Source organism: Mastacembelus armatus, chromosome 24, assembly GCF_900324485.2.
Source record: "Mastacembelus armatus chromosome 24, fMasArm1.2, whole genome shotgun sequence".
NCBI lineage: Eukaryota > Metazoa > Chordata > Actinopteri > Synbranchiformes > Mastacembelidae > Mastacembelus > Mastacembelus armatus.
Genome location: NC_046656.1, coordinates 5,927,160 through 5,953,531, shown reverse-complemented (window position 1 = coordinate 5,953,531; position 26,372 = coordinate 5,927,160). Strand labels below are relative to the sequence as shown.

At 40.6% G+C, this 26,372-nt stretch overlaps 1 protein-coding gene across 1 annotated transcript in view; it reads right to left on the bottom strand.

Moving 5' to 3' along the window:
• tnfrsf21 (tumor necrosis factor receptor superfamily, member 21) overlaps nucleotides 1–26,372 on the bottom strand; it is a 32,842-nt gene extending 6,470 nt beyond the window's left edge. The window contains exons 1-5 of the mRNA XM_026318940.1: nucleotides 26,260–26,372; nucleotides 23,572–24,088; nucleotides 12,904–13,615; nucleotides 10,138–10,701; nucleotides 938–1,203 (exon numbers count right to left, since the gene is read on the bottom strand). Of these exons, the coding sequence (XP_026174725.1) occupies nucleotides 938–1,203; nucleotides 10,138–10,701; nucleotides 12,904–13,615; nucleotides 23,572–23,601 (1,572 nt within the window). The 5' untranslated portion in view covers nucleotides 23,602–24,088; nucleotides 26,260–26,372. The remainder of the gene's footprint in view (nucleotides 1–937; nucleotides 1,204–10,137; nucleotides 10,702–12,903; nucleotides 13,616–23,571; nucleotides 24,089–26,259) is intronic.

Sequence of the window (26,372 nt, the reverse complement as noted above, 5' to 3'; positions counted from 1 at the left end):
ATCTAATAAGATGACAAATGATCATGTGTTGATTATTAAGCTGTGATGAAAGACCAAATTACAACCAGCGACTCTTAGGCTGAGACACCAAGCCCAGGCGCTTGGAACATGTTGAACAAGACTCTCATTGTACAGGGCTGACCTTGGAGAGTGTGGTCAAGAGCGCTAATTCAATACAACTTATGGAGAGTTGGGGGAAAGATGGAGGAAAGTGGATGGCGATGAAAGATCCAGTGTGTCCCCAGTGTCCTCTTATGGCATTTTGCTTTTTGTGCATGTGTGTGTTTATATGCACTAGTCTGTATGCTTTACAGAAGATACAGTAAAAAAGACAGAGGCAATCATTCAGTTTGGTTTTTAGTGCACATACTGTACTAGGTTCATCCACTGTTACTGACCGCCGTAAGTCATCAACCCTGACTTTCATTTAAGATACTTTCCAATGTAGAGACATTATCTCAAAGACATTTTTTTTAAAAATGTGAATGAAATATTGTTAGATTATAAGGCTTACAAGTTGCTGTAACTGCTACGACAGTTTGACTGGAAATGATGAGGATACATATTATTATTTTGTTGATTAGGTCAAACCAAAATAAAATACACCCCCTCCCAATGACAAATCAGCTAACCAATAAAATTACAAGCACTATGAGACTATTTCATTCTCCTTCTATACCTGTATATAACTACAGTATATCTATGCTATATGTGAAAACATCTTGATTAGTTTAATGTGTCTCAACTGACAGAATAATAACTGGAAAGAGAAGTTGCCATCTAGTGTTTGTAGTTTGTGCTCTGCTGGGTATACCTCTGAAAATCTACTCACACCTTTAAAGGACAGAAATCTGATCCAGAATCACAAAACATTTCCCCTCTCCCCAAGCTCACTTATCGCAGCAGGCATCCACGCAGCCATTATCCATTAACCTACCTGAGGGTTGTCCTCCATGACACAGCGGATCTTCTCCACCACATCAATGCGGCGCTGTCGGTGCAGGGCGTTGATCAGTTTGGCCAGATTGGCGTCACTGTCCCGGATAGTCCAGTGTTGCAGCGCTGCATACGCCCTTTCATGATCGAACTGGTAGCCATTGGAGAAAGCTGCCACTTCACGCTCCGTAGCATTAGCCAGGGACTGATAGATGTCGATCCACTGGGTACCTACCTGGGCCGCCACCAGCTTCAGAATATCCACCCCTGAGCAGAGAGACAAAAGTAAGAGAGCTCAAAAGTAAATGTTAAAAAAGGGTTTTCATTTCTTTTAACCACTTCTGACGTAAAAGAGAAAATGACACTCAAATGTTTGCTGTATTACTGGTTTACCTAAAGGATGTAGGCCAAGAGATGTAAGCTGGGATAACTAGCAGGCTGCACACAACTCGCCACATTTCTACCTAATACAGTCCTCATGCAATACTCCCCACAATACACCAATGCTCTCTGTCAATTACCCTGAACAACTGGAACATTGTGCAATTACATCTGTCCTGTCCATTACTCCAGTGACATCACAAGGTAATCTCACCTTGGCTTTCCAGACTATAAACTGTGTTAATAAGTGAGAGCGCATTATTATGGTAACAATAGATCTTGGCCCACACCAGGGACTAAAGCCTATGTCTCTGCTGCACCTATTATGACCTATTTTCCTACTGGATGGTGGACCAACTGTGTGGTTTTGAGTAATACCAAAACACACACACATACCACAGACAAGCTGGAACAACAGAAATCTTGAATCACTTGGAGGACCACTCCATCTTCTAATTGATCACAGCACAATTAACAGCATAGGCTTTTTGGAATGTCATTAGTCTTGCACCCTTTTTGGTCCTAAAGTACTGAATAAAGCACAGCTTTTTGTGTTTTTGCTTGTGGCCCTCATCAGTCACTGAAACTCAGTACTTACAGAGCTATTTATTTTGGAAGCTTGTCAGCTTGTTCTCCATCTTAGTGCTGTTGTGCCAGAAACTGCAACTCTGCTAGAGAGCATCCATGGCATTCTGCCCAATAGTTATCATTTCCATAAGAAATATAGGAAATAGGTGCGGAAACAGTGATTAGATAACCTTGTTGGGAGCCACAGATATTTTTGCAACATTTGGTGCTAATGGATCAAGTTTCATAAAGTTGTTGTCACTAATTAAGTGAGAACTTGTGAACTGAGAAAAATTCAAAAAGTGTGAATGAATCTCTTACAAGAGTCATATACAAGCTTTACTGCCCCTTAATTATATCTGTAATAGCTGCTTACTCAGCCACTTCCTACATACTAGTCCCTATCACAGAAAGTGCCTTTCAGGAAACAGTTGTAATGTTAAAGTAGCTATGGGCAGGATGATAAGTGTGCAGACAGCTGTCAGAGTTGTATTTGATGACTGGAGTGAGTTGCCATGTAAATACAGTATCTTCTGGTTGCATGCGTTTTTGAAGTTATGATTACAGAATGTTTTTGAGACATTACTTTTCTATTAGTGTTTTAACTGTAAGCATATCACAGTGAGTGGATGCATCTCAAACAGCACCACACTCCCCATTGTCACCACTTGCCATTTTGACTTTAGCTGTAAGCGCTGATTCTGCTCTGCTTTGTAAGACACAGAGACATTAATGCTGATATGTGCATGTCCTCCTCATGTATATTCATTACAAATGCCTGGTGCCACATTCTCTGCTGTGCCAGAGATGGAACAACGTGATGATAGTGAGTGATCTAATATACGTATATTGTAACTGTCACACATTCACTGCAACCTGCATGTCACAGTGTGACTTCTAGTTTCTTTCTTTCAATGCACCAGTGCATCCAGGTAGTACAATACAAATGTCTTTTTGTTGGAGATTTGGGGAAATAATACATTTGGGAACACAACCTATCGCTATGGACAAACCCACTTACTGAGGGATGGAGAGGACCATCTGAAGAATTTATCAAACTATATTCTGCACTCTTTTACTATTAACACAATTAATTCCACCAGTTTTTATAAGGCTGATCCCTGATTAATGTCTTGCTGTACTGTGGCAAACATGCAACATGTATAAATCTAGGATGATTAAGAGAGATTGGACCATGGAGATTAGAAAGAGCCAGTGGTAGAGATTTATGACTTGCACATGCATACATGCACTCACGTGTACATACAATAAATCTCTACACACACAATTACACAAACACACTGTGCAACCCCTACACATTCAGACACTTTATTCTTAGTTTCACCCTTAACCCAAGACCGAAACCTGAGCTAAACCTAAACTTTAACCATTAACCTAAAATTAAATACTGTATAATTTTAACCTGAACTCAGAGCTCTAATCCTAAACTGACCATTTTAAGAAGTGAGAACAAGTGATGTTTGACCTCATTTTGCAAAGTGTCTCCACTTCAAAATGGATTAAAGCTCAAAAGTAAGGAAGAACATAAGTCTACACACATTCAATTCCCTACCCGTGCTCAAGACTACTAGATTAGCATGAGTCCTGGAGGGACCCAGAGGACCTCACGTGCCAACCTTGTGGGCCAAAAGCCTGTCGACTTTTATCCACATCACTGCCCATAACACACAGCAACAAAAGAGAAATCCCCCCACTCTGCCTGCCTCACTGCCGCTGCTGGCACATTTAAATGACCTATATAAGTCTCGTGATGATTCAGTGTGTCGGCCCACGGTGTATATCTCTGCATGGGGGAGTAGTAGCACTGATTGCATTTATTTCTGTGTATGAGAGTGTGTGGACTTGTCCTTGAATTTTCAACAGCACAGGCTAAAGGTCCTGGTACCCTTCCACCTCCACCAGTGAAACAATGCTTTGTTCTTCCTAAAATGTGTTGGAGTCAAAAACTCTTGTCATTTACAACCTGAGCTCTGAGACAATGTGCAACCACATGACACTTTTTGATTGACAGTGGTGCTCCATGGAACAAAATTGAGGTCAAACTATAAACTGTGAAACATAGAAGTTTTAAGGGTCCTCATTTTAGTCCACTCTGTTTTCAATTGCTATATTATATATTCTAAATTATGTAAGATAAATTTGTGTTTTGTTCTGGAAGCCTCCGTACTGACTCTAGAAAAGCTCCCCAAACCATTAAATAACTGAAATGTCAAAATGCAGCTTCTTGCCATTAGTTACTGGTCTTTATAGAAAACTGTCATGTATTGTCTTATAAACTATAAGATAGCTGTCTGGGAGGGACAGACTGAGCTATCTGAAGGAGAAGGTGTATCAGTACAAGTGTTATTCTTGCATATATTACATCATTACTGTTTAGTAGTGCAATGGATAACGACTTGGTGCAGTTTGTTTCGTCTGGTGTTAACACAACCACACTTAGACTCCCAAAAAGAGGTGGTCTTGATCGGAATCATCTGGCAAACTCTGGTGAGATTCTCCTGGCAAAAAAGCTTACCAAACCAAAGCATGACCAAAAGCTCTGAATCATATGATTTGTGGGCTTTGAAGATTAATGTTCACCATTTTCCTTGTCTTGAAATGCGCCATCAGCAACTCCAGTGCATTAACACATTCCAGCTGTGACTTCGCTTCATTTTCAAACTGTATCATTTGCCTGAAGTGGTAAGGTTCAGATTTTTCTTTGTGTGGAAACTGAACCAAGAGGAAAATGCTTATATCAAGTGATTTGGAACAGAGAAAACTAATTTGTGAAAGCATCCTAGGAGACACTTGAGCTGTATTTGAGGGTGACGGCTGGAATTTACAGTAGCTTGATCAGTGAAGCTTTGCTGACCTGATGTCAGAGAAGAATGCACCTTTTTATTCAGAAAACAATTATTATGTTAGCCTTGGCAGAAAGTTCATTATAAAAGAAAGTTTAAGAAACTCAGTTTACAATTTTAAATCAGTAACTTTGCTGATCTGACTGTAATGTCACAGCAGACTGAATATGCAAGACAGGAAGAGAGATAAAACACTATTTACTCATGGACATACTAGAAATCTTTATTATAGCTAGAGAAAAGGCTAAATGAGAGAGAATATCCCAACCATACCTCTGCACCCTGTTATTGTGTATAACATGACGATAAGCAGGGGGCCATGTGTGTCAGCATCTTTACAAATTCCATCCTGTTAATAACATCATACAGTCCTCTGAGGTTCATTCCAGTTTGGGAACACACAATGTTAAATTGGTGAAATGTGTGCATGGCTGTGTGCAACAAAGCCCTCACCCTAACCCCAGGCTGAACTGATCTCAGGCTATCCCGGCCCACCCTGGTACTGCATAGCGCAGTATATTCTAACGTGGCTCCCTGCTTGGCTTGGATGTCGAACTTGGCATTATTAACAGTGTGGATGTTTAATGAGGGTGGTGGGCAGGTAGAGTGTTGTTTTCTTTTGTGTTTTCCTCTACAAGCTGCATCCTACTTTGGAAATATATGTTGTAAACAATGTGGCTGGTGATCACACCAAATGCAACCTGCCTCTGTTTTTTTGTGCTCTTCAAAGACACTGCTTTTTCATGCTTATGATCATTACCTGCAAACTACATTCTACATTACTGCTTAACATTTTATGTGCTTTGTACATAACTGTGTGTGTTGACCCCTGGGTATCGATATGTGTTAATGAGCCAAAGTATTAAAAGGTTGATCTTAAATTTGAGGGTTTAGCAAGTTTCCAATAAGCAACCTTTCTAAAACAAGAAGGGACCACATTCACTTTCCATGTTTCTTACTGTTCTTACTCTTTCCAAATTTGGTTTTCATAAAGATGGTTCTGAAACCACATAACATACGGCAGAGAAGAAATGTAGGTAATAACATTTTTGTTGTGATGGGTTCCAAGTTGTGCAAATTGATTTTCATACCAAGCTCAAATAAATGATAACTAATGCAATAAAGTTTGGAATTCAATCTTGAAACTTTAGCTGTATCCAGTAATGAGCAGATATGCATGAACACAAACCTCTCTTATACATTTGAATAGAGCCAATCTGTTGACCCAGCAGGTTTTGCCAGTTTAGATAGCCTCAACAAATAATTTCACATATGTTCAATTTTCATCTGCACTTTCATCTGGCAAGGCACTGTATGGGCCAGTTGCCATTGAAATTGCCATTTGGCATCGGGTAAACCTTTAAATGGATCTGTCTGTAACGACTGAGTGAAGCTGGTGACTCAGTTGCCACAGCTGAGACTGATTACCCCCTGTGATCATTTGGCTACATGAAGCAGGTGGCAGTGGAAATGGTCCAGAAAGGTTTCCACTGTTGTCTGGGCCGGTGGCAGAGATGAGGTCTGCTGTGGATAAAGGACCAAAAGAATGGAAGTGAGGAAGACGGGTAGGTGGTGTTGATTGCACACCAGGCGAGGTGCTTGAGGAAGATGGACAGAGTGGCTGTGTGAGGAGCTGCCAGTCCAGTGCCAGTAAGACCATGGAACTACTGAACTGTGTTTATTTCTGTGTTGGTCCATCCAAATCCACCTTCTGAAAGGTTGCACAACGCACTGCTATTTGATCCTACAAGCACTTTCGCTGTTCTCTTTCAGTCTAGAAAAGTTGGGTATAGCAGTAAGGTCAGCTTACTGTAACCTCAAGCTAACCTTTCCATAACATTTTTGTGATCCTCTTTTATTTAATTTGAGTGCTGCACCCTCATTTGAGAGCAACAAATAAGTCTTTCAGATCCTGTGCAATAGAAATTTGGTTTGTGGCCCTGGAAAGTCCCATTCAGTCCTGCTGTGGAAGAGTAGCAGTTTCCACTACTTCCTGACGAGCTTTGAGCAAATGCCAAGTACTGAATGTGTGCGATCTGCACTTTAACATTTCCCTTTCTTTTTTCCTTTACTGCCTGAGAGTTTTAATTGCTCTAGTAAAGGGGCATACACCCTTCAAGGGGAGCCAGCCATGCACCTTGGAAGGATTAAAAAGCTGTTTTGTTTTATGCTTCAGAAAGTAAATAGTGGTGTAAAATGCCTGTTTGGGTTGCATGTGCATACATACATCTCCACGTAAATGCATACACATGGTCACAAGATTACTCATCTAATCACGAGAACACACATATGCACACACACTTTAATGCTTTGTAATTGTAAAGGCTTTAGCAGCATACCATTCAACATTTGGGTACCAAAATCCAGGAGGTCTACAACAATAACATGACTTTTTTTTTTTTTTTACTTGTTTTTATGATTATTACAAATTTTAATACATAAACTGTCTGTTACATGGTTTCTGTCTCAACCTGTCTTTTAGTGATGAAGGCTGGTGTGTCCTTCTGTGCCTCTGGTGTGCGATTGTGCCGCTGTGATTTAATGTTCTGATTAATGTCATTTTCCCCACCATGTCTGATATTAAAATCAGGGTGACACACTGCAAAAGGTGTCGGCATTGTCAATTTGGCTTCAAGTTATGAAAATGTGTATGTATGTTTTGTTTTTGTTCTTTTCTGGAGCACCACCTGAGTCTTCTCCCATTTCTACAAGTATGCTTGATTCAACCTCCTGCATCTACTGGGTTGCAGGTTGCCAGTTGGAATTTGAATGATGTGTTGATTGTGTGAGTAGGACGCCTTTTATACAAGATCTGGCAACTGGACAACAATGTACTAATACACTGATTTTTCATATAACGAGGTTTGGACTATACAAATTCCAGAAGTTTCACTTGAGAAATAACAAAATGGGAAGGGGGGGGGGTAATTACTCACAGCAACAACAGTACAAAATGTAGGTGACAAACACAAGCATCATTGTCTAAGCTCTTGTTTCCCGTCTACACAGGGAAATTTTACTAAAAACTGCTGTTTGCAGCCCGTGTCTTGCCAATTAGGGGTACTACCTTTACACAATGGCCACAATCTTTCTTAACCATGCAGTTTCGGTTCCTAAGCTTAATAAGTCCTTCATGGTAATGACAGCAACATATGACCAGTTTAGTTTTTTTCCCACTACTCCAGTTTGCAAGTGCCCCCTCATTTTTGAGTTGATTCCCAAATCAGAGTTACAAGGGGTAGTGGCATGAAATGGGACAACCTTCAGGATCCCTATCCATCATCAGTGGTTAACTAAAGTGTTCAGGTAGATGAGTTATTAGAAATTTGAATCTCACAATGCTGTCATCAGCTGTGGTGATTTCTCTTAGGCTATATCCTTATTGCTGCAAAAACCTTTTATTGTAGTCAGCCTCATACCCCTTGGTTTTGTGTTTACTCCTGAAAATCCACATTACAAATGTATACAGTGAACTATATACTTTACATATTAGATCATTTGCTGAATGACTAAAATGATCGGTTAAGCTGAGAGGAATTGCAGGGTTGAGAGATTAGTCTCTGTTGGTTCATCACTACAAGTAAAACATTTCTAATTGCACATGTGCAAATTGTAGATTTAAGCCAATGTAAAAATAAAATTATGGTTTAGTGTAGCTTTAAGGAATGCTACTTTAATTGGACATTTAAATGTCCAGTGTTAGCACTGCTGCTAACATAGCTGTTTTTTTGCAGTCAAAATGTAGTAAAGGTCTAAGCACTTTACAAAAAAACAACAAATACTGTCCTTTATGTTTTATGATATCAAAGAAGTTGCATAAATTTTAACTGTCTTGCTACTTTCTTACTTCTCTTTCTCAGACATCTTTTTGACCACCTGGGCTTGCTAGGTACCAATCCACCTTCCCCCCAAACTCCTACATCTTCTCACTTATCTTTAGGTCTTTCTCTCTGTACTGTATATCTCTGTAGCCCTGTTGCCAATTGACCCACTAATGTGCCTTGCCAACCAAACAACAACCCTAATGCAGCTGAAACCAGATTATTCCAGTTCTCTGTGGTCAGTCACTGAGGGAGCAGAGAGAGGGTGGCTCAACTTTATCACAGTTCACACACACAGAGTTTCAAAGTGCACAGTCTAGTGTCTCAGGCAGGAGGTGTCCCCTGAGTTTGGATCTCTTTCTCTCATTGTAAAATGAAGAGCTATGATGTGGGCCAAAATGCTCTGCACCTGTTGATAGCTCTGGTGTCAACAGGTGAGAGCACAGAAAAGTTGTGGGTGGTAGTGGTAACAGAGAGAGGGAGGTGAACACTGATATGACAGTCTCTAGGACAGAGACAATAGGGAGGTTTACAAATGAGAAGAAGAAGGAGACAAGGAAGTAAAACTGAAGGCATGAGGAATTAAAGAGAAAAGAAACAGATGAAAGAGCAAAAATGGAAAACAAGGGAGGATGAGGAAGTAAAGGTTGAAAGAAGTAACTTGATAGAGACTGAGAAGGAAGTAATCAAGAGGGAGAGTAGGATGAAAGTAAGATGAAATTGGAGAAGTGGGTGCAATAAGGCAACCTGAGTGTACCAATCTAGGGCAGGGGGGTTCTACAACAGGGTCATTTGTGTCCTTGCTTGTGTAAGCTCTGCCCTCCACACAATGTGCTGATATAACTGGTTGGACAAGATATACATAGTACTGCATTTATATCAACATATAGTTCTGCACAGCTCAAGAGAACTCAAGTACGCCATTAAACCAGAATGGGACGTCCAGTGTGCAGCCATGAAGCTGTAGGGCATACAGAGCTGATAGTCCTGAGAACAGAATACCATGCCAGAGCTAATGGGAATTATTAATTTTTTAGCCCACTCATTGTAGTGTCCCTGAGTCTGGTCCTGGGCTGTCTGCATAATGTCTCTGATACAGTGTCTCGAAAAACATGCAGCAAAATAATAGAACTACATGCACCAGCAAATGAAATTTATCACTCTGATATTAGCTTGGTTCCAGACCACTGTATTGCTATCTGCTTTTGTTCTGCATTAATAAAAGTCTGATGTAGTGGTCACTAAAAATCCACCAGTGAGAGCTTAGTAGGCAGGATTAAGAATGTCAGCATTATTGTCCTGTATCCCCAACCCCCAACACCAGCCCGCTTTTATTTACTCTTATAAAATATAAGGTAGAGATTTGCATAACAAGCTACCTCTCAACAAATGTGGGAATATCTTTTGAAAAATGATTTTCATCCCTCTAGTTGAGTTCCAGGGACAACATTTAACCAGCATACATTGTATGCTGGTTTTACCCTTGATCTGTCACCAATCTGAGCATAAAGGATGCCCCTCAACTCTTAGAGCCACTCTTGTTGAAATCAAGGAGAAATCAAACTTACCCTGTCCGCTGGAGTAGTAGATCCATTTCTCTTTGAGCTGCTTAGGAGGTGCAGATGGTTTCTTCTGAATCGCCTTCTCCATGATGCTGCTGGGGTCCTGCATGGGTCCCTTCTTCAGTACCCGAGAGCTTCGCTTCACACTACAAACCACAATTACCACCAGCACCAGCAGAAGCAGCAGCACAATCATCCAGGGGAGGTGCTCATTAATGTCAAAATGACTATGGGTGCTCGGTCTTGGGGACCCCCTGCGGGTAGGCCTGTAGTAGCTGGAGACTCCACCTCCACTACCTCCACTCCTCTGCCCAGGTATCTTGGTGTTACCTGTACTAAGTCTGTCTATGTCTGCACCCTCCAGATCCTCCATCGCCCACTTGTGCCCTGGTGCAGGGTCAGAATTGCGATCCATTTTTTGGTTTTGAGCTCCGGGCGGTGGAGTCCTAGGGGGATCATGGTTGTGTTGGGTGGGAGTGCCAGACAGACTAAGGAGTAGCTCCTTCTTATGGTGGTCTTCCCCACCTTGGCTTTTCATCAGTTGAATAGCTGCTGACTGGCTGTGGGTGCCTGGTCAAGACAAGGATAGAATAAGCAAAAAGAGGAGAGATTAAACCAAAACCAACCAAACAAAGAAACAAGATAGTACCAAAGTAAGAGATGACAGACAACAAACAGAGAGAGAGAGAGAGGGAATTAAATCCACTCAATCAGCTTAACCGAGACAATGAAAACAGTAGTCATCACAGGAGGGAATCCTAACACTTTCATCCATGAGAATAATCTGGCACAAACCAGAAAAAGGAATAACCTTCTGCTATCACTTACCTGCTTCCATTGCTGACTTCCTCCATTTTGGGGTGGTGAGTGTACTCTAAAGTGGAATACATTTTGAGGCAAATACATTTCAGAATTGTATTAACAATTTCCTTATTACTACTTAAGTGCTATTACTTAGTACTTAAGTAGCATGTATGTATCAGTAAAATAAGACAGAGAGAGACCATGTTAAGTGACACTGGAAGAGGATGGTCTTCTAGCAAATTTCTATATATCTAAATGAGGGAATTCAAACTGTGCCTACCTTCTCTCAGTACATGCATTAGTGATTAAATAAATTTTTTTTTCAGAATTGTTACCAAATACCATGATGTTCAGGCCACACATGTCCAAAGAATGATGTCAGTCACTACAGTGTTAAATGATGGTAGAAAATCTGACACTTAGGGTTGAAAGGAACCATTCTCTGCTATGAGCAGCTGATTTGGGTGACTGCAATATGTTTGTGTTTCTCAACAGGTTAATCATCTATTCTCTCCTGACTGTGCTCCATCTTGTAACCACGCAGGAAATGAGCCCTGAATTGGTCACCCCACAGTCTGCTCCTTGATTAGGTTTGAGCTAGGACAGGGCAAATCTAATCAGACTCAAGCTTCAGTTGGTGCAAAGAGAAAAAAAAAAACATAGAAAGTAGAAGGGATTAGGTCAGATGGACTAACAAATCTTAATTTAAGGAATTAATCTTATTATAACAGGAAAAGAACATTTAGTATTATACAGCAGACCTCAGCAGATATAATGTTTTTTAGGCATGGGAACAAACTGTAATGGGAAATCTAAATTAGTGCATTATTAATATCTGCTGATTAATTGATGTGGTGGTGTGCCTTTTACAGTGCTGCTAAAGGGATATATAATGACATCAGATGATAAATGGATGGCTAAAGGTTTTTGTGATTGTCTCCTGGATGTGTGTTAATCCCTCTGATCCTCTGATCCTATCAGCAGACAGGTACACAAATGCAGGTGTAATCCCACAATTAAGTTAATGTTTTGGCAAGAATCAAAACATCTTTAGCCCAGGCAGTGTACTTTATATGTACCAGCTAGCAATACACTTTGGCTTTAAAAACTGCTGTACCACTGTGTTAAGACATGACTTGTGAAGGTACAAGTCATTATCTTCTTTCAGTGTCATCTTCCATCTCCTCTCACGGTGAAGGACAGGTAAAAAATATTAGCACCCATCCCAACTTTCCTTCTTATGGCACATACTAGGTCAAACTGAGAAGCCATTGATCCCATGCCAAGACAAACAGCAGTGACAGTGTTATAGACATTGGTTAGGGGAGGAGGGGTACACTGGGTATGCAAAGCTGACTCTGAGTCATAAGAAAGTTGATGGGCACCAAAGAACAAGATGAAGAAGAAGACAGAGAGGGAATGTTTAGTCACAGTCTTTGATCTAAATTGAGGAAAGAGGGAGGGAACATGGGGAAAGGAGGGTCACAAAGGAAGACACAAATACCCATAACTCTTCCTGACACCAATACTAGCATTCCAGAGATAGGGAGCTGACACCAGTTTCCATACCTACAGATGCCCTTCCCTAAGGGAATTACCACAGACACAACATGTATACATTATGTCACACAACATACAGAAAAACAAACATGAAAACAATAAATATCCCAACAAAGTGAATAAAGTACTTTTTTAGTGAAAACCGATGAATGTGAAAAGTACACCAACAAAAACAAGGTTTTGGCAAGCTTCATTGTTCAGAATCAATTTTCTCCCTAATTCCCTGCTTTGTTATTCTTGAAAGCATCACCTTAAAGCTTGAAAAGCATAAGGCTAATATGAAACTGAAAATCTATATAAAAACAGCTATTCACAGTAAACAGTCCTGCAATCAGAATGCAAAGTATTGTAAGATGCAATTAACTACATAAAAGAAAAGCAAAGACAAAACAGGATCCCTGCTCTCACCTTTATTTGAAGGTCCAGTTAGTGATGATAACAGTGGAGATGTTATGGACTCCTGTACAAGCACAGCCTGTGCAGGCCCCAGTGGTGTGGTTGTATAGATAGGCAAAGGTGTAGAGGAGGGGAGGGCTGTTGGAGGTGGTCCACAGATATTATCTTTCTCTCTAGTCCCTGGAATGAGCATCATCAGCCCCTGAGCCTTGCAGTCTGTGTGGGCACGGCACTTCATCACGCTTGACTCTGCATCTGAAAAAGTCCCCTTAGTGCATGGTTTACAGAGCACGTCCTCTGTTTCACTGCCCCGCTTTTTCACCCTTGTCCCAGGAGCACACAGAGAGTGGGGTTTACACTGTGTGTCACCATCCTGTGAAAAGAAGCTGTTGGGTGGACAAGCACAGACACGATCCTGGGTGGTTGTGCAGGGTGTTTTCTCAATAAAGCCCACAGGACATGGAGGCCGACAGCGATGGCACTGCTGGACCCCATTTTCACCCCGCGTGAAGGACCCTTTAGGGCAGGGGCTGCACTCCCTCACAGCCGTAGGGGAGCAGTGGACGGACACATAAGTGCCTGCCGGGCACTTGTTGCAGACCACCTGGGTGCCTGACTCAGGGTCTGTGTGTTGATAGTGGCGAGGAGAGAGGATGGGCTGGTCACCTGGGCTGGATGTGGTCAAAACGCGGGCTGAGATGTCAACCACAAAGGTATATAAGAGCTAGGAGGACAAGAAGATGTAGCAGTTAAGAGAATGTCAAAGCACCAGTAGGTTCAGTTTTAAAACATACAACACACGATTTATACGCAATAGGGACAAATTCTTTGGAGCTGCCATGTCATCTAAAATCCAGTTAAGTGTTGGTAAAAAAAACATAATATGTGACTTCTTAGACCCGGAGTCAGTAAGTAGGATTTTAAGAGGAAGTTTGTATTTATATGGCAGCAGACTGATGAAAGAAAATGTTTAGGTTTTGATGGAAATAATACAAGGGAAACCTTAAACTTTCATTAAGGAAGCAAAGTTTTTTGTTGGATGGCTGAATTTGGCCCAGACTCCACTACTGGCTGCCATTATCTTAGAGCAGGTCACAACTAGTCAAAGAATTAAAAATTTCCTGTTGGTTCTTTTGAGTAGCTCTTCCTTTAGAGAACATAAATACTTGACTAGCACAATCTCACCCCAACACATACAAATATCCAAACAAGCAGGTCATCACTTATCTTATGAAAGATGCACAAATGTAAACATGAGAATTTGAGCCAAAGAGTAGGAGAAACTAAAGAATTGGTAAAATCAGCAGTTATCCTGACCTGCAGTGGATTTTATAGCAGCAGATAAGACACTGTATCTTGTTCTTGATTAAAAGTGCTAGACAGATGGATGGATGAATGCACCAATGGACAGATGGACTGTCGGACACATGGACAGCTGGCTGAGTGGAGCAGCAAACATCCTCATGGCAACCTGGCTGAGACTCCTATTTACTTTATTTAAAAAAATGTTGCTGGGTTTACACACCAATCAGGTCACAGATTAAGACACACAAAACTAAAGCATGTAGTCATCAAATTCTAAAAAGCTCCCCTGACCAACAATGAGTCAGACAACTGTGGAGCGGCCAGAGTAATGGGCAGGCAGGCAGACATGCTTTGTGTCAGGTTACATGAATTCTAGAAAGTTCAATTTTCATCACACTTCATGCTTTCATTTAGGCTCCCAGTGTATGAAGCTGCTTTGATGCCTTTTGTAAGAAAAGTCTTCATTCAAAACCCCACTTAATCTGACATTCATTAACTCAATCCCCTCATTCATCAAGGTCCTCCTTAAATGTCCATTCATGTCCACAACTGACAATTTAACAGGGGCACATGACGCAGGCATTTCTTAATTTCTTTTTTCAGGCTCCCCTCTCACCTCTGCTGGGAAGCCAACAGCTCACTGGGTTTAAGGTAATAAGCCACACACTCTTGGGCTCACACACACAAACTGAGTGAGTCATGTCAGAGCAATAATATCAGGCAGTCTGACTGATGGAGGACTGGCTCCAATAATGTTACAGGGCTGACAGGGTTTTACTGGTTACTATGGCAAGTTTTCAAACAGGGCAGTGTTTTACAATCCCTACATTCATCCTGTTTTATACTGAAACTACTTTAAAGTCACCATGTGTAAGCTTTATATGCACCCATAACATCTACTGAACAAGGACGGGGCCATGAGATGAAGGGCCCCTGGGCACAGACAGGTAAAACGCCCCCCATATCTCCTACACTTCCAGGAGCACATCTCATGGATTGTGAAACTGTGTAATGTATAGTCACTTTGTGTCTTCTTGTGGTCGCTTTGCGTCGGCTTTATTAGATAGTTTGCATTGGCATTTACATGCTTTGTACCTCTTTGTAGAGTTTTAGCACCTAACATTTTACTCCCTTTTGTGTCTCTTTTTTTCTTTGCATATTTTTATAGTGGTTTTCTTGTCTTTGGGGTTACATTTGAGTCATGTGTCTGGGCTTTTGCGTGAATCTATTTTTCTCATTTTGTGTGTTTTTTTTTTTTTGTTTGTTTTTTTTTTTTGGTCCTGGTCCTGGTCTAGGAGCCCTTTGATCACTTTAGCCCCTGAGCCTGTGCCTGGTAGGCCTGTTCAGTAATCCATGTATGGACTGAGATGAACTGGGTGATAAGACAAGCTTGTTAATTGATTAAAAAAACTCCCATAATGCCAATAACAGTGTGATGGAGGATTTATGATAAATGTGTATCATCTGCACAATCACCTTATTAAGCTACAGTAATAGGCTTATACAGCTGGCATGAGTAGGGACACAAAATGAAAAACATATATTTGGGGATGTACAGAAGTACACAAGACAAATAAACTGTGGAGAAGAGAGCTCATGCAACATTGGTGATTTGGAAATTGTTTGCATTTCTAAAGCGGCGAAAATACAAGTGCTCTCACCAGTGTGCGATAGCATAACTTACTGATCTTTCAAGGTCCTTATCAAGTGTCCATCAAGTGTCGATAGAAGAAACTGATCATTTCTTTGATTTATTTTGGAGTAAATCTTAAAGTGAATCTACTCCATGAATTTCAAATTAACCCTGTGAAAGTTTCACTACCACCTGGGGATGCCAAAGTTCAAAATGTTAAGAGTCCACACAGTAACTTTAAATAGAAGTGTTTAACTGATAGTTTCACTGCTACTGCTGCGATATCTGTGGATGTGACAGTTGCGCTGTGCACACTGTTGCTAGCAAGCAAATTTTTGGATGCAGAAAAAGGAAACAATCCTTGTTAAAGCAGCTTATGTGACTCCAGAACCCAACATATGGGCAATTCAGAAACACCAGTCAATCTGATATACATGTTTTTGGACTGTGGGAGGACACTGCTGTGAGGCAACAGTGCTAACCACCAAGACCCCCACTCTAAACATGGCAAAACAAAAACGGGAATATTGTTTTTTTCCATTTCATTGAGTCTCTAATGATTTGATAACCATACATACTGTACATACATACAGCCTCCATAATAAAGAACACTGTGCTCTGACCAATCCCCTGTGAACTGCGAGGGCCAGTGTGTTGTCTGCCATGTCCCTCAGCCAAGCTACAGCTTGAATTTATCACTGACATATAAACAATTTCAGACAATATCAGTGACATCGTGAGAAATGGAAACTAGCATTTAAATTAGGATCCCCCACTAATGCATTGCAATATAAATCTAAATAAAAAAACAGGGAGAGCATTATTGAGACACATGGCGATGGGGTGCAAGAGGGGATCACAAACAAGGACCTGGTCCACAAAACGTGGACCTGCAGGCAAAAACGTGTTCTTTCCTGCAGGCAGTGTGCAGTCAGACAAATATGAACAGAGACTGGTGGCTCATGTTTGGATATGCAGAACAAATAGGGGGTGGTGGTTTTAAAGTGATGCATTGGAGGGAGAATTTTGCTGCTGGTGCATGAGAAAGTTGTCTGTGATCCAGATCGTAGTTCTGGGTCATGTCAATGTGTTACCAATTCAATTCAATTCAATTTTATTTGTATAGCACCAAATCACAATACAATCACCTTAAGGCACTTTACAAAAAACAAAAAAAAACAACAAATCCCTCATGAGCAGCAACAATAAACAACAAATAGACATTGCAGGTTGGTGGGGCCAGTAACTGCACATCAGCGATATACCAATGATAAAGTTTCCCAAGGTCACCCATAAACAGACTGCGTATATAAAATCATGTTTGATCATGTTTTGATGTGTGTTCTGTTATGTGGAATTCCTGGTTTGAAAAGAAATTTGCTGCTCATTGAGGTTTTTTTTTAGACATAATTTCTAAATTTCTTCCAACTTTCTCCTAATTAAAAGCTCAAAAAGACAAACTCATTTAGTGATCTGTGCTAATAAAGATAAAGCTGTCCATTCTTTCACCACTCCATTGTCCTTTCACGACATTGTCCTTTCATTCCCAGAACCTCATCCATAAACATCAGAGCATGCTCTCAACATGCTGCTCATGACTCAGTCGCGTCAGCGACATCAATGCACTCATTCACAACAACAGGAATAAATGGAAACATTCTGCTTTGTTATAAGACAATAGATGCTCCCCTGTGGCTCTTGCTGTTTGTTTGTAGAATTGTATTATTAAAACAGCATGCTAAGGAGGTTACCACAACAGAGATGCATCATGCACTAGTTAATGTGAGGCTGTGGAAGAGAAAGCACGCAGGTATTAAAAGTGAATTTTCTGAAGGTGGTTCAGTGTAAGACATGCCTGCTTTTTATGCCAATACCCATGGTGTTTATTTTGTTTTGTCTGGAGCAGCACATTCATTAAAAAATACCAGGCATTTTCTGTGGATCATTTTTCAGCCTGGAGCTTTACCATTAGCATCAGCCATGTACTGTTAAAGTGTATTTAGCAGATGAAACCACCTCACCTAACACCTAACCATACAGAATGGCAATAAGGAAATATTACATTTTCATGAAGTAAGATAATCAGAATAATGCTAGGTTATGCAACATAGGCCAGGATTATCCAAAAGACCAAAAATTGTATTTAATAATGCTACATAGTTTCCAGTTTCAGTGCAAAATACAAACTTTACACCATAAGTACTCCTCCAGCATGTTGCTGCACAGAGGGCTTTAATGCTAATGGTCAATAGCAAGTAAATGCAATTAAAATTTCAGTTTGACCTTAAAATAACCTTAAATAAAGTTTCTTTAAGTTAAAATATATGCAAAGTCAACTTCCTTACCCAAATAGATGAAACTGTCAATAAACTGTGACCTCATGCATTACCCAGAGTATTTTAGAACAAATGCTGCTGTTTCATAAAAATCAATAATGTCTAATTCTGAGTCTGAAAGTTGAAGTTCAAAGTAACATATTGACCACCAGGACTTATACTGTAATAGCGGTGGCCCAGCTGCAGATGCCAAGGAACCCTTTGTACATGACAGTGCAGACACTGTCAATGATTATTTTTTCCAAGTATGATTTATCTGGTAATGTTTTACAGTAAATAAAGGGTTGATAACACAAGCCTACAATGTAGTACATCCAATGGCTTTACATATGATATGGAAGAAAAGACAGCCGAAGAAGCTGGCTGAAGACAGAACCCAGTCATCTTCCCCTCAGCCTGTGATAAAGCACACTGACCTCAGACAACCCAGCTCTGTCTGCAGCTGTGGTTTTAAGCCAATAAATAAAATTACTCTGGCGGCTGCTAGCCAACAAGTCAGGGAAGGAGTGCAGTAAGCTAATGGCAGCAAAGTAGATGCTTGTATTTGGTCAGTGTGTGGGTCTTTCCATGGTTGTTTCTTGACAATCTCTGTAAACATCCCTCTGTCCCAATCAGACTTATGTCACTGCATTTCCTGATTGCCATTAGGAAAATAAGAGACTAGCAGAAACGAAACTGAAGTGCAGTGCTGCTACATTGTCAGTAAATTCCTGCTTAGACACACATACACACATGCACACACATACTGATGACCTGTTTGGAGCCTCTACACAGCCACCTCTGCATATCAGCAATAGATAAATCAATTTCAGTCTCAGTACTGCCAGCTTTTCTCCCATTACACCAACTTTGTCTCTGGGTATTGCGGAACTGCCTACAAACTACATCATCTGCTTGGTGCATAGGCCAGCCAGACACAAGGTGATGAGACAGGAATCAGGTTATTGTTATGCTGCCTATGCACACAAATCTTGTGCCAAATCGACAGCTGACATAGGAAAGCTGTACAGAGCCATGCTATCACCAGCCTCTCTGTTCACTTATAAGTGATGCGCTTTACCTCTCCCTCGAGTTCCAACAGGCACTAGGTAGATACCTGGAACCTCCAAGTAAAAAATGTTGCTAAAATGATATAATTTGGGATATCATGGGCTTGGAGAATACAAATGTATAGACAGAAAGCCAGTGTCACAAATTTGGTGTGTAGAGTTTAAAACACATGCATTTCACAGACTGAAACCGTCGGATATGTACTGTAGTGTACTGTACTACCTGGTTCCATCGGTTAGCTGTGGAACTAACATTTAGGAAAGGCAGCACTCTAACATGCTTTTAACATATGCATATGTATGTATATTGTATATGTATATTATCTGACAGAAATCTGGAATCATATAGGTTATTTACTTTTGCAGTCCTTTCAATAAAGGAAAAATGGGCCAGACTCATTCTGATTGCTTGTTCTGTCCAACACATTTAGTCTGGATTTTAGGCAGACATTTAGGCAGAGATGCGAGGGTGGAGTCATCAGTTAGACAGCCTTTGTTTACATCGTATAGGCAACAGTGTGGCACCACTGCACCACTGCATCACCGCAGAGCTGGCTCCAGTTGAACATTACCATCCACAACACACAGTCACCCCCCAACACACACAGCCTGAACTTAACCCTGTAATTGTACCTCCAGCAGCAGATTGGAGGCCTGTCCAGGGGCACACCTGGGACCCAATTTGCTTGTAGGCACTGGAACTGAAGTACAACTGTGAACTGAAACTGAAACATTTCTCTTCCATGTTTTTGTCAGTAAACATAAATGCGTCAGTTATCTGCACACGTTTAGCATGTTGATGGGCGCTATGGCTGCATGCTCAACACAGGCAATATTTGCTTTACATGGTACAAAACTGCATGGTCCTTGCATGTGTGCAAGAGGAGTGAAGAGAAAGTATTATTGTACCTACAAATAACATGACAGTCTATCACCCCTCTTTGTGTTGTATGTTATGCCTGGGGCATTTTATACACTAATCCATTGTTGATGCCATGTATTACACTAGGCAGCCAATGATTCACGTCGCACTAGTTTAACTTGTACCACTACACAGATTTTAGCTAAACAAGCAGCCACCAACATGGCTTTAAATTATTATTTCAGTGTCACAGTTCAATAGAGAATTTCTTGCATTTAAACAGCAACATATTAAGTCATATAAATAATAAAATTGACACATGCATTAGTATAATCATACTCTTAATGTGTGTGTTTCTGTGTGAAAATGTCCTAGCTTCATATATCATTAGAGAGGTTGGAGCCTTTTCCCAATGATTCCCACTAATATAATTAACAATTTTTAGAGAGATATGCTATTAAATTGCAATATAGTAACTGTAGGATCCAGGACTATATATTTATATATATATAATTCACCCTATATTGGCCATTTCCTTGTATTCTGTCTCTGTCCCCAGTTTATGGAAGTGCCATACTAAATTGTACCCTTTTGGGGTAATTTTGTATTGTTTAGCATCCAGCCGGAGTGGTTGCTTCTTGTACTGTTATTGCTGTTGTTTCTCTATAAAACAAAACCACTTTTCCTATAAAAACCTACCTCAAACAAAGAGACTGCTGCTAATACATTCAAAGTTTTCTCTCTACACTTTATTGAAGAGGATGCTGGAAGCATTTTTGGTAAATGCTTTTGTGAATGCACATATTTAAATATACATATTTAAATTTGAACTAAAACCATGATCATACCAGAGTTTATAATACTGTATTTATCACACTTAGGCAATGTCTCAAATTTTGCCCTGTAGCATGTAGTATCTAATTATTAGCCCACACACATGAAACTCCATTATCCATTATCTGTACCCGCTTATTCCTATTTAGGGTCACGAGGATCTGCTGGAGCCTATCCCAGCTCTCTTTGGGTGAAAGGCAGGGGTACACCCTGGACAGGTCACCAGTCCATCACAGGGCCACATAGAGACAAACAACCTCACACACTCACACTCACTCCTATGGGCAATTTAGAGTCACCAATCAACCTGACATACATGTTTTTGGACTGTGGGAGGAAACCAGAGTACCTGGAGAAAACCCACACAAGCACAGGGAGAACATGCAAACTCCACACAGAAAGGGCCCTGCTCGGTTTCAAACCAGGAAACTTTTTGCTGGGAGGCAACAGTGCTAACCACTAGTCCACCGTGCTGCCCTTACACTTGTCAATGAGTTAGAAAGTAAACGATTAACATGTATATACACAGGCCACCTATCAGCACCTTTGAAGAATGTCTGTCTGCAAAGCATATGACTTCATTGAAATGGCACATAGCACTATTGCATAAACTGAACATAATCTCTGACAAGATTTGTGATTTGCACGAACCTTCACCACAGACAAAGAATTAGACTGAGGTCTGAGAGGCTCAATACTGTAATTCTACTAACTGTAAATGGTGGGTCATGACAGAAAACAATCAAGCCACTGTGTCTGTGTGTGTGCGTGCATGTGTGTTGGAACCCATGTGTTACATAATGAGGCGAGAGTGTACTAACACTTTAGTGTGGGTGGTATATTTGTCTGTGTGTGGCAGACATCAAGCTCTAATTACTATCCAATTAAAGCAGGGCCTAAAACAAACATATACAAACAAACGCATGCCTGCCTGCACACACACACATGCACACACACACACACACACACACACACACACTGCTATGCTGTGTGCCCTGGTGTCCCACACTGTGGTCAGAGCTCAGAGAAAGAGACTGTCTGGGTTCAGTCGTGCTGAATTTGTCACTAACAATATCAATTAACTGTGGTGATTTTTCAGTCTATTACTAATGATTGAAGCACAGAGCACCAGAAAGAACTGTGCTCACAAAACATGCAAACACTGATCTCTGTAGACTTGTGAGCTCTTTGCTTTGCATTTGGAAAGTCATACTGGTACTTTACATGACAGGTGGTTTTCTGTCACCTGAAATGGATTAAGCAAATAAATGGTGAAATAGATGAAACTGGTTGAATTACAGACAATGATTAACATTATGCCACTGAAGTTTGTTGGGTTTGTATTGTCTTATTACTGAAACTGGTGGATTATAAAAGCAGCTTTTAGGAGTATGAAAGTACTTCAGATATACTGTAATTTTTTTTATTCCATCCATTACTGTGTTTTAGCCTGCTAGGTGAATAATCGTTCCCTTTTTCCTGTAGGTGTTGTAAGTCTACTTGTAACTCATGACATGTATGGACATTTGGCACATTTAAAGACAAAAAGTCATTAAGTGGAAAAATACAAACCATCACCTTTTATACAATTATGGACACATAATTATATAAAATATGATGTAAAAAATATAATGATATCAAATGTGCTTTAGCATATGGTCACCACAAAGTTTGAGCAACAATAAAAGTTGGTCTGCTTTGGTTTTGGCCACATGCATGAAGAAAATCTACAGCAAATCCTAAGAAGCCCATACCTGCAAAACCATCACCAGCTGTTGCACTGTCCATCGCAGGAAACTGCTCTGGATCAGGACATAGCTTAAAGCTTTCAGCAATATTCCAAGAACCTAAGCTAACTATTTCCTGACACTCTTCAGGTTTGGGGCAGTTCTCTGAAGTTACACAAATATAATCCTTGGAGGTCATTAAAAGTGAATTTGATGTGTACCTGACACTGTCAACACTCACTTAACCCTGACTTTGCATCACCTAAGTTCATCTAGCCTTCCTGCTTTGTATGGAGACAAAGGGAAAATCTTTGTCTACAACTATACTCAATACATCAGTGTCATAACAGAAGGACAACAATCTGACATTGTAACTACGGGCATGAAAAGAACCATTCATGATTATAATAAAATGTTCCTTTTACATGAAAACAAGTGCCTTAGGGCTCACATTTTGGATGAATATTTCATTGTAAATTCTGATAACTAACCCCATGTAACTCCATTACGTTTATTTAATTTCCCAGTGTATACTTGTATAATCAAACCATGCTTGACAGCAAGTCAACAGATGAGTCTCCACTGCCTGGTATTTGTAGGTATTTGGCCAGTGCAGACTGTAACAGAGTAAACAATAGACTGCTGAGTGCCCTTTCTTTCACCGTCTTTCCACTGGAGAGACTCTTTTGTGTTCTTCACCCACAGTGGAATGAATCACACATTGTTGAGACGTTACATGTGAAGAAGAAATAACGGTTCTCGAGTTTTTTTAACAGTGAACAATGAAAATATTATAGGTGCTTGATTTGAAAGTTGAGTCTGGGGACGAATAAAAAAACAGGCACTGGCCCTTTAAATGGAGAACCTGCTGGAGGAGTCCTGAGAATAAAGAATAAAAAGAAGCACGGAGGTGAATGAAATATCATGTACTCACCACTGCGGACATACACATGTCTTGCATCATCCTGATTTAGAAGACAAAGATGACGAGGGTCGCGTAAACGTCCTTGTCCAAGTTCTCTGCCGTAGAGACACTTCTCATCTCTAGATGATTCTCATCCTCCTGTTCAGCTTAGCAGACTGATGCAGCGACAGTCTCAACTGCACTGTTTTATAGTCTGTGCCTCCAGGTGGACCGGTTTCAGATAGTATGGGATAAGAGCTTGGTTCAGAAAGAACGCTGTGGTAATTCCCATAGCGATGATGGATGAGGGCCACACCGGGAATCGCCGCCTCGCCCCGTTCAGGTCTGTCAGTGTGCAGTGCGGCTCTCAGTGCGCTCTGCAGAGCACACGGAAACTGCCGCGGTGACATCAGGGAAAGAGGCGGGAGTTAGAGATGTTTCCGGCCAATCGTGGCCAAGAAACATTTCTTATGTGGAGAAGCAAAGGGAAGGGGGTGATATGTCTTCCAGGTGAAACCAGGTCCCCGACTGTCATGTCCTTGAGGAACTACAGGAGAGAACATAGAACATATGAGCATTCATTGTATTTATTATTTTTATGATGTCAGCAAACAAGCCCTACAATAGAGGCCCAAACTTAATTCTAGACCTGGGGTCTCCAGGATCCCTAGGGGAACATTACGTTTCTTGCAGGTAGAGAATGATCTCATATTGTTGTTGTGCTTTCTTAACGTGTGAATTCAATTCAGACTGTACTGGCACATATATCTATACAAGTTCCAGTGTTCATGTAATCAGCCTTTACAGACTGATTACTATTACTAAGTTTCAGGAAATAAGCCAAATGTCCTCAAAAATAATAAAGCCAAGATTTTCAAAAAGAATTCTTAAATGTTCCTTTCTTCCCTTATGTGGACACACAAATCTTCAGTCCGGCATGCAATAAAGTGCATTTGTAATGTAACACAAATGTGTGACTGTTTCTGCAGATGGTAACTGGTGCTGACATATAACAGGTTTTGTTTAATACAACAAATATCCAGAGTTTTTTTTCAATATGTGCGATGATGTAAATATAACTGTAACATGAGGCTTTGTGGAGGCTTCATGTGGCAAATTTGTATATCATGAAGTGACAAGGAGCAAGGTTCTTTTGAAGAACATTAAATAGTGTAGTGGATTTTAGGTGGTATAAACACGGACACAACAAAAATCAAAAGAAAAGGACTTGTATGTCATACTGGAATTTGAGTTTTATTAGGGACATTTCAACCCAACACCTTATCATGACTGAGGAAGGTCCAGACCAGGAAAAAGAATGTCTACCATTGACACTGAAAGAAGCTTCACATTTATTGGACTGACTCTATAATACAGGTGGCTCCCTGATTTTGCCTGTATCCCATCACATTACCTTGAACTGTGGTACATCCTGGCTTCTACCAGAGGCCTGGAGCAGGGAAAACCAGGGCTTAGTCATCAGCCTGGTGCTTATTACGCAGCCATTCCATTATGCGAGACAGTCATTCGGTTTCCCCGAAAAATCTGGGCTTCACTGTGATTCATTTAGAGATGTTAACAGTGATTAAACAGTAAAAACTGCAAAACCAAAACAATAAGCTGAAAGAGGGCACCAGAGAGCTGAGAGGATCTGCAGAGTCTGTGATAATTATCATCACTACAAAAATCACCTTGTTTCCATGAATAATATAAAATATTGACAGATACAGGTACTTCTTCTGAACCTTTTATATACAGGATGAGTAAAGCTGAAGAAACATAATGTTATGACTTTGCAAAAAGGTTTCCAAAAAGGACAGACTGGATTAGTGGTCTTTCTCTGATATTAACTGCAGAGATATCCATCCATCTTCTGTACCCACTTGTTCCTGAAAGCCAGACAGGTCACCAGTCCATCACAGGGCCACATAGAGACACACAAAGACAGACAACCTCACACACTCACACTCACTCCTACAGGCAATTTAGATTCAACCTAACATGCATGTTTTTGGACTGTGGGAGGAAACCGGAGTAAACCCACGCAAGCACAGGGAGAACATGCAAACTCCGCACAGAAAGGCCGGGTTGCCTCACAGCAACCTTCTTGCTGTGAGGCAACAGTGCTAACCACTCAGCCACCATGCTGCCCTGCAGAGATATATTATGATATATTATATTAACTCTCCTGTCTCTAACCATTAATCAAAATTAGTATCATTGTATCTCCAATCATTAAATTTGTCCAAAAAACCCAAAGTATAAAAATATGGGGGTGGCGGGAGCTGATGTACTCAATGTAGGAGGTCACTATGACTGACTGCACAATGACAACCTCACTGAGAAAACGCTCCATACCATATCACATGTCAGTTACTCAGTGTTAGAGGTAGATATTCTCAGGTCTTTACACTAGGCTAGTTTAAACCCCTTTTGGATCTAGCTTCATATTTAAATGCTCAGGTTTGACAATGGTATTGATTGTAAATATATGTCAGAAACAGTTGTACCATTTATTAAACAAAGTAGTCTTGGTTGCCTAAACTTAAACAAACCATAATCACAGTGTGGAGAATAAAAATGCTTATCTAGGTAATTTTCAGAACCTGTGCACCTGTTCTGATATGCTGGTATGAGGACTTGATGGAAAAGCTAAAATCAAATGTCATCTGAGGTGTTTTGCAGTGCAACTGGCCTATATGTGTCAGTGGAACAAACCTGGAGGCTTGAGCCAGCTCAGTCATCTGTTCCTAGCAATCATCCATTTGGTTACCGTCCTGCTGTCGAGATACCCAGACACAGCCCATACAGTGTCTGCCTGTCAGGCAGGC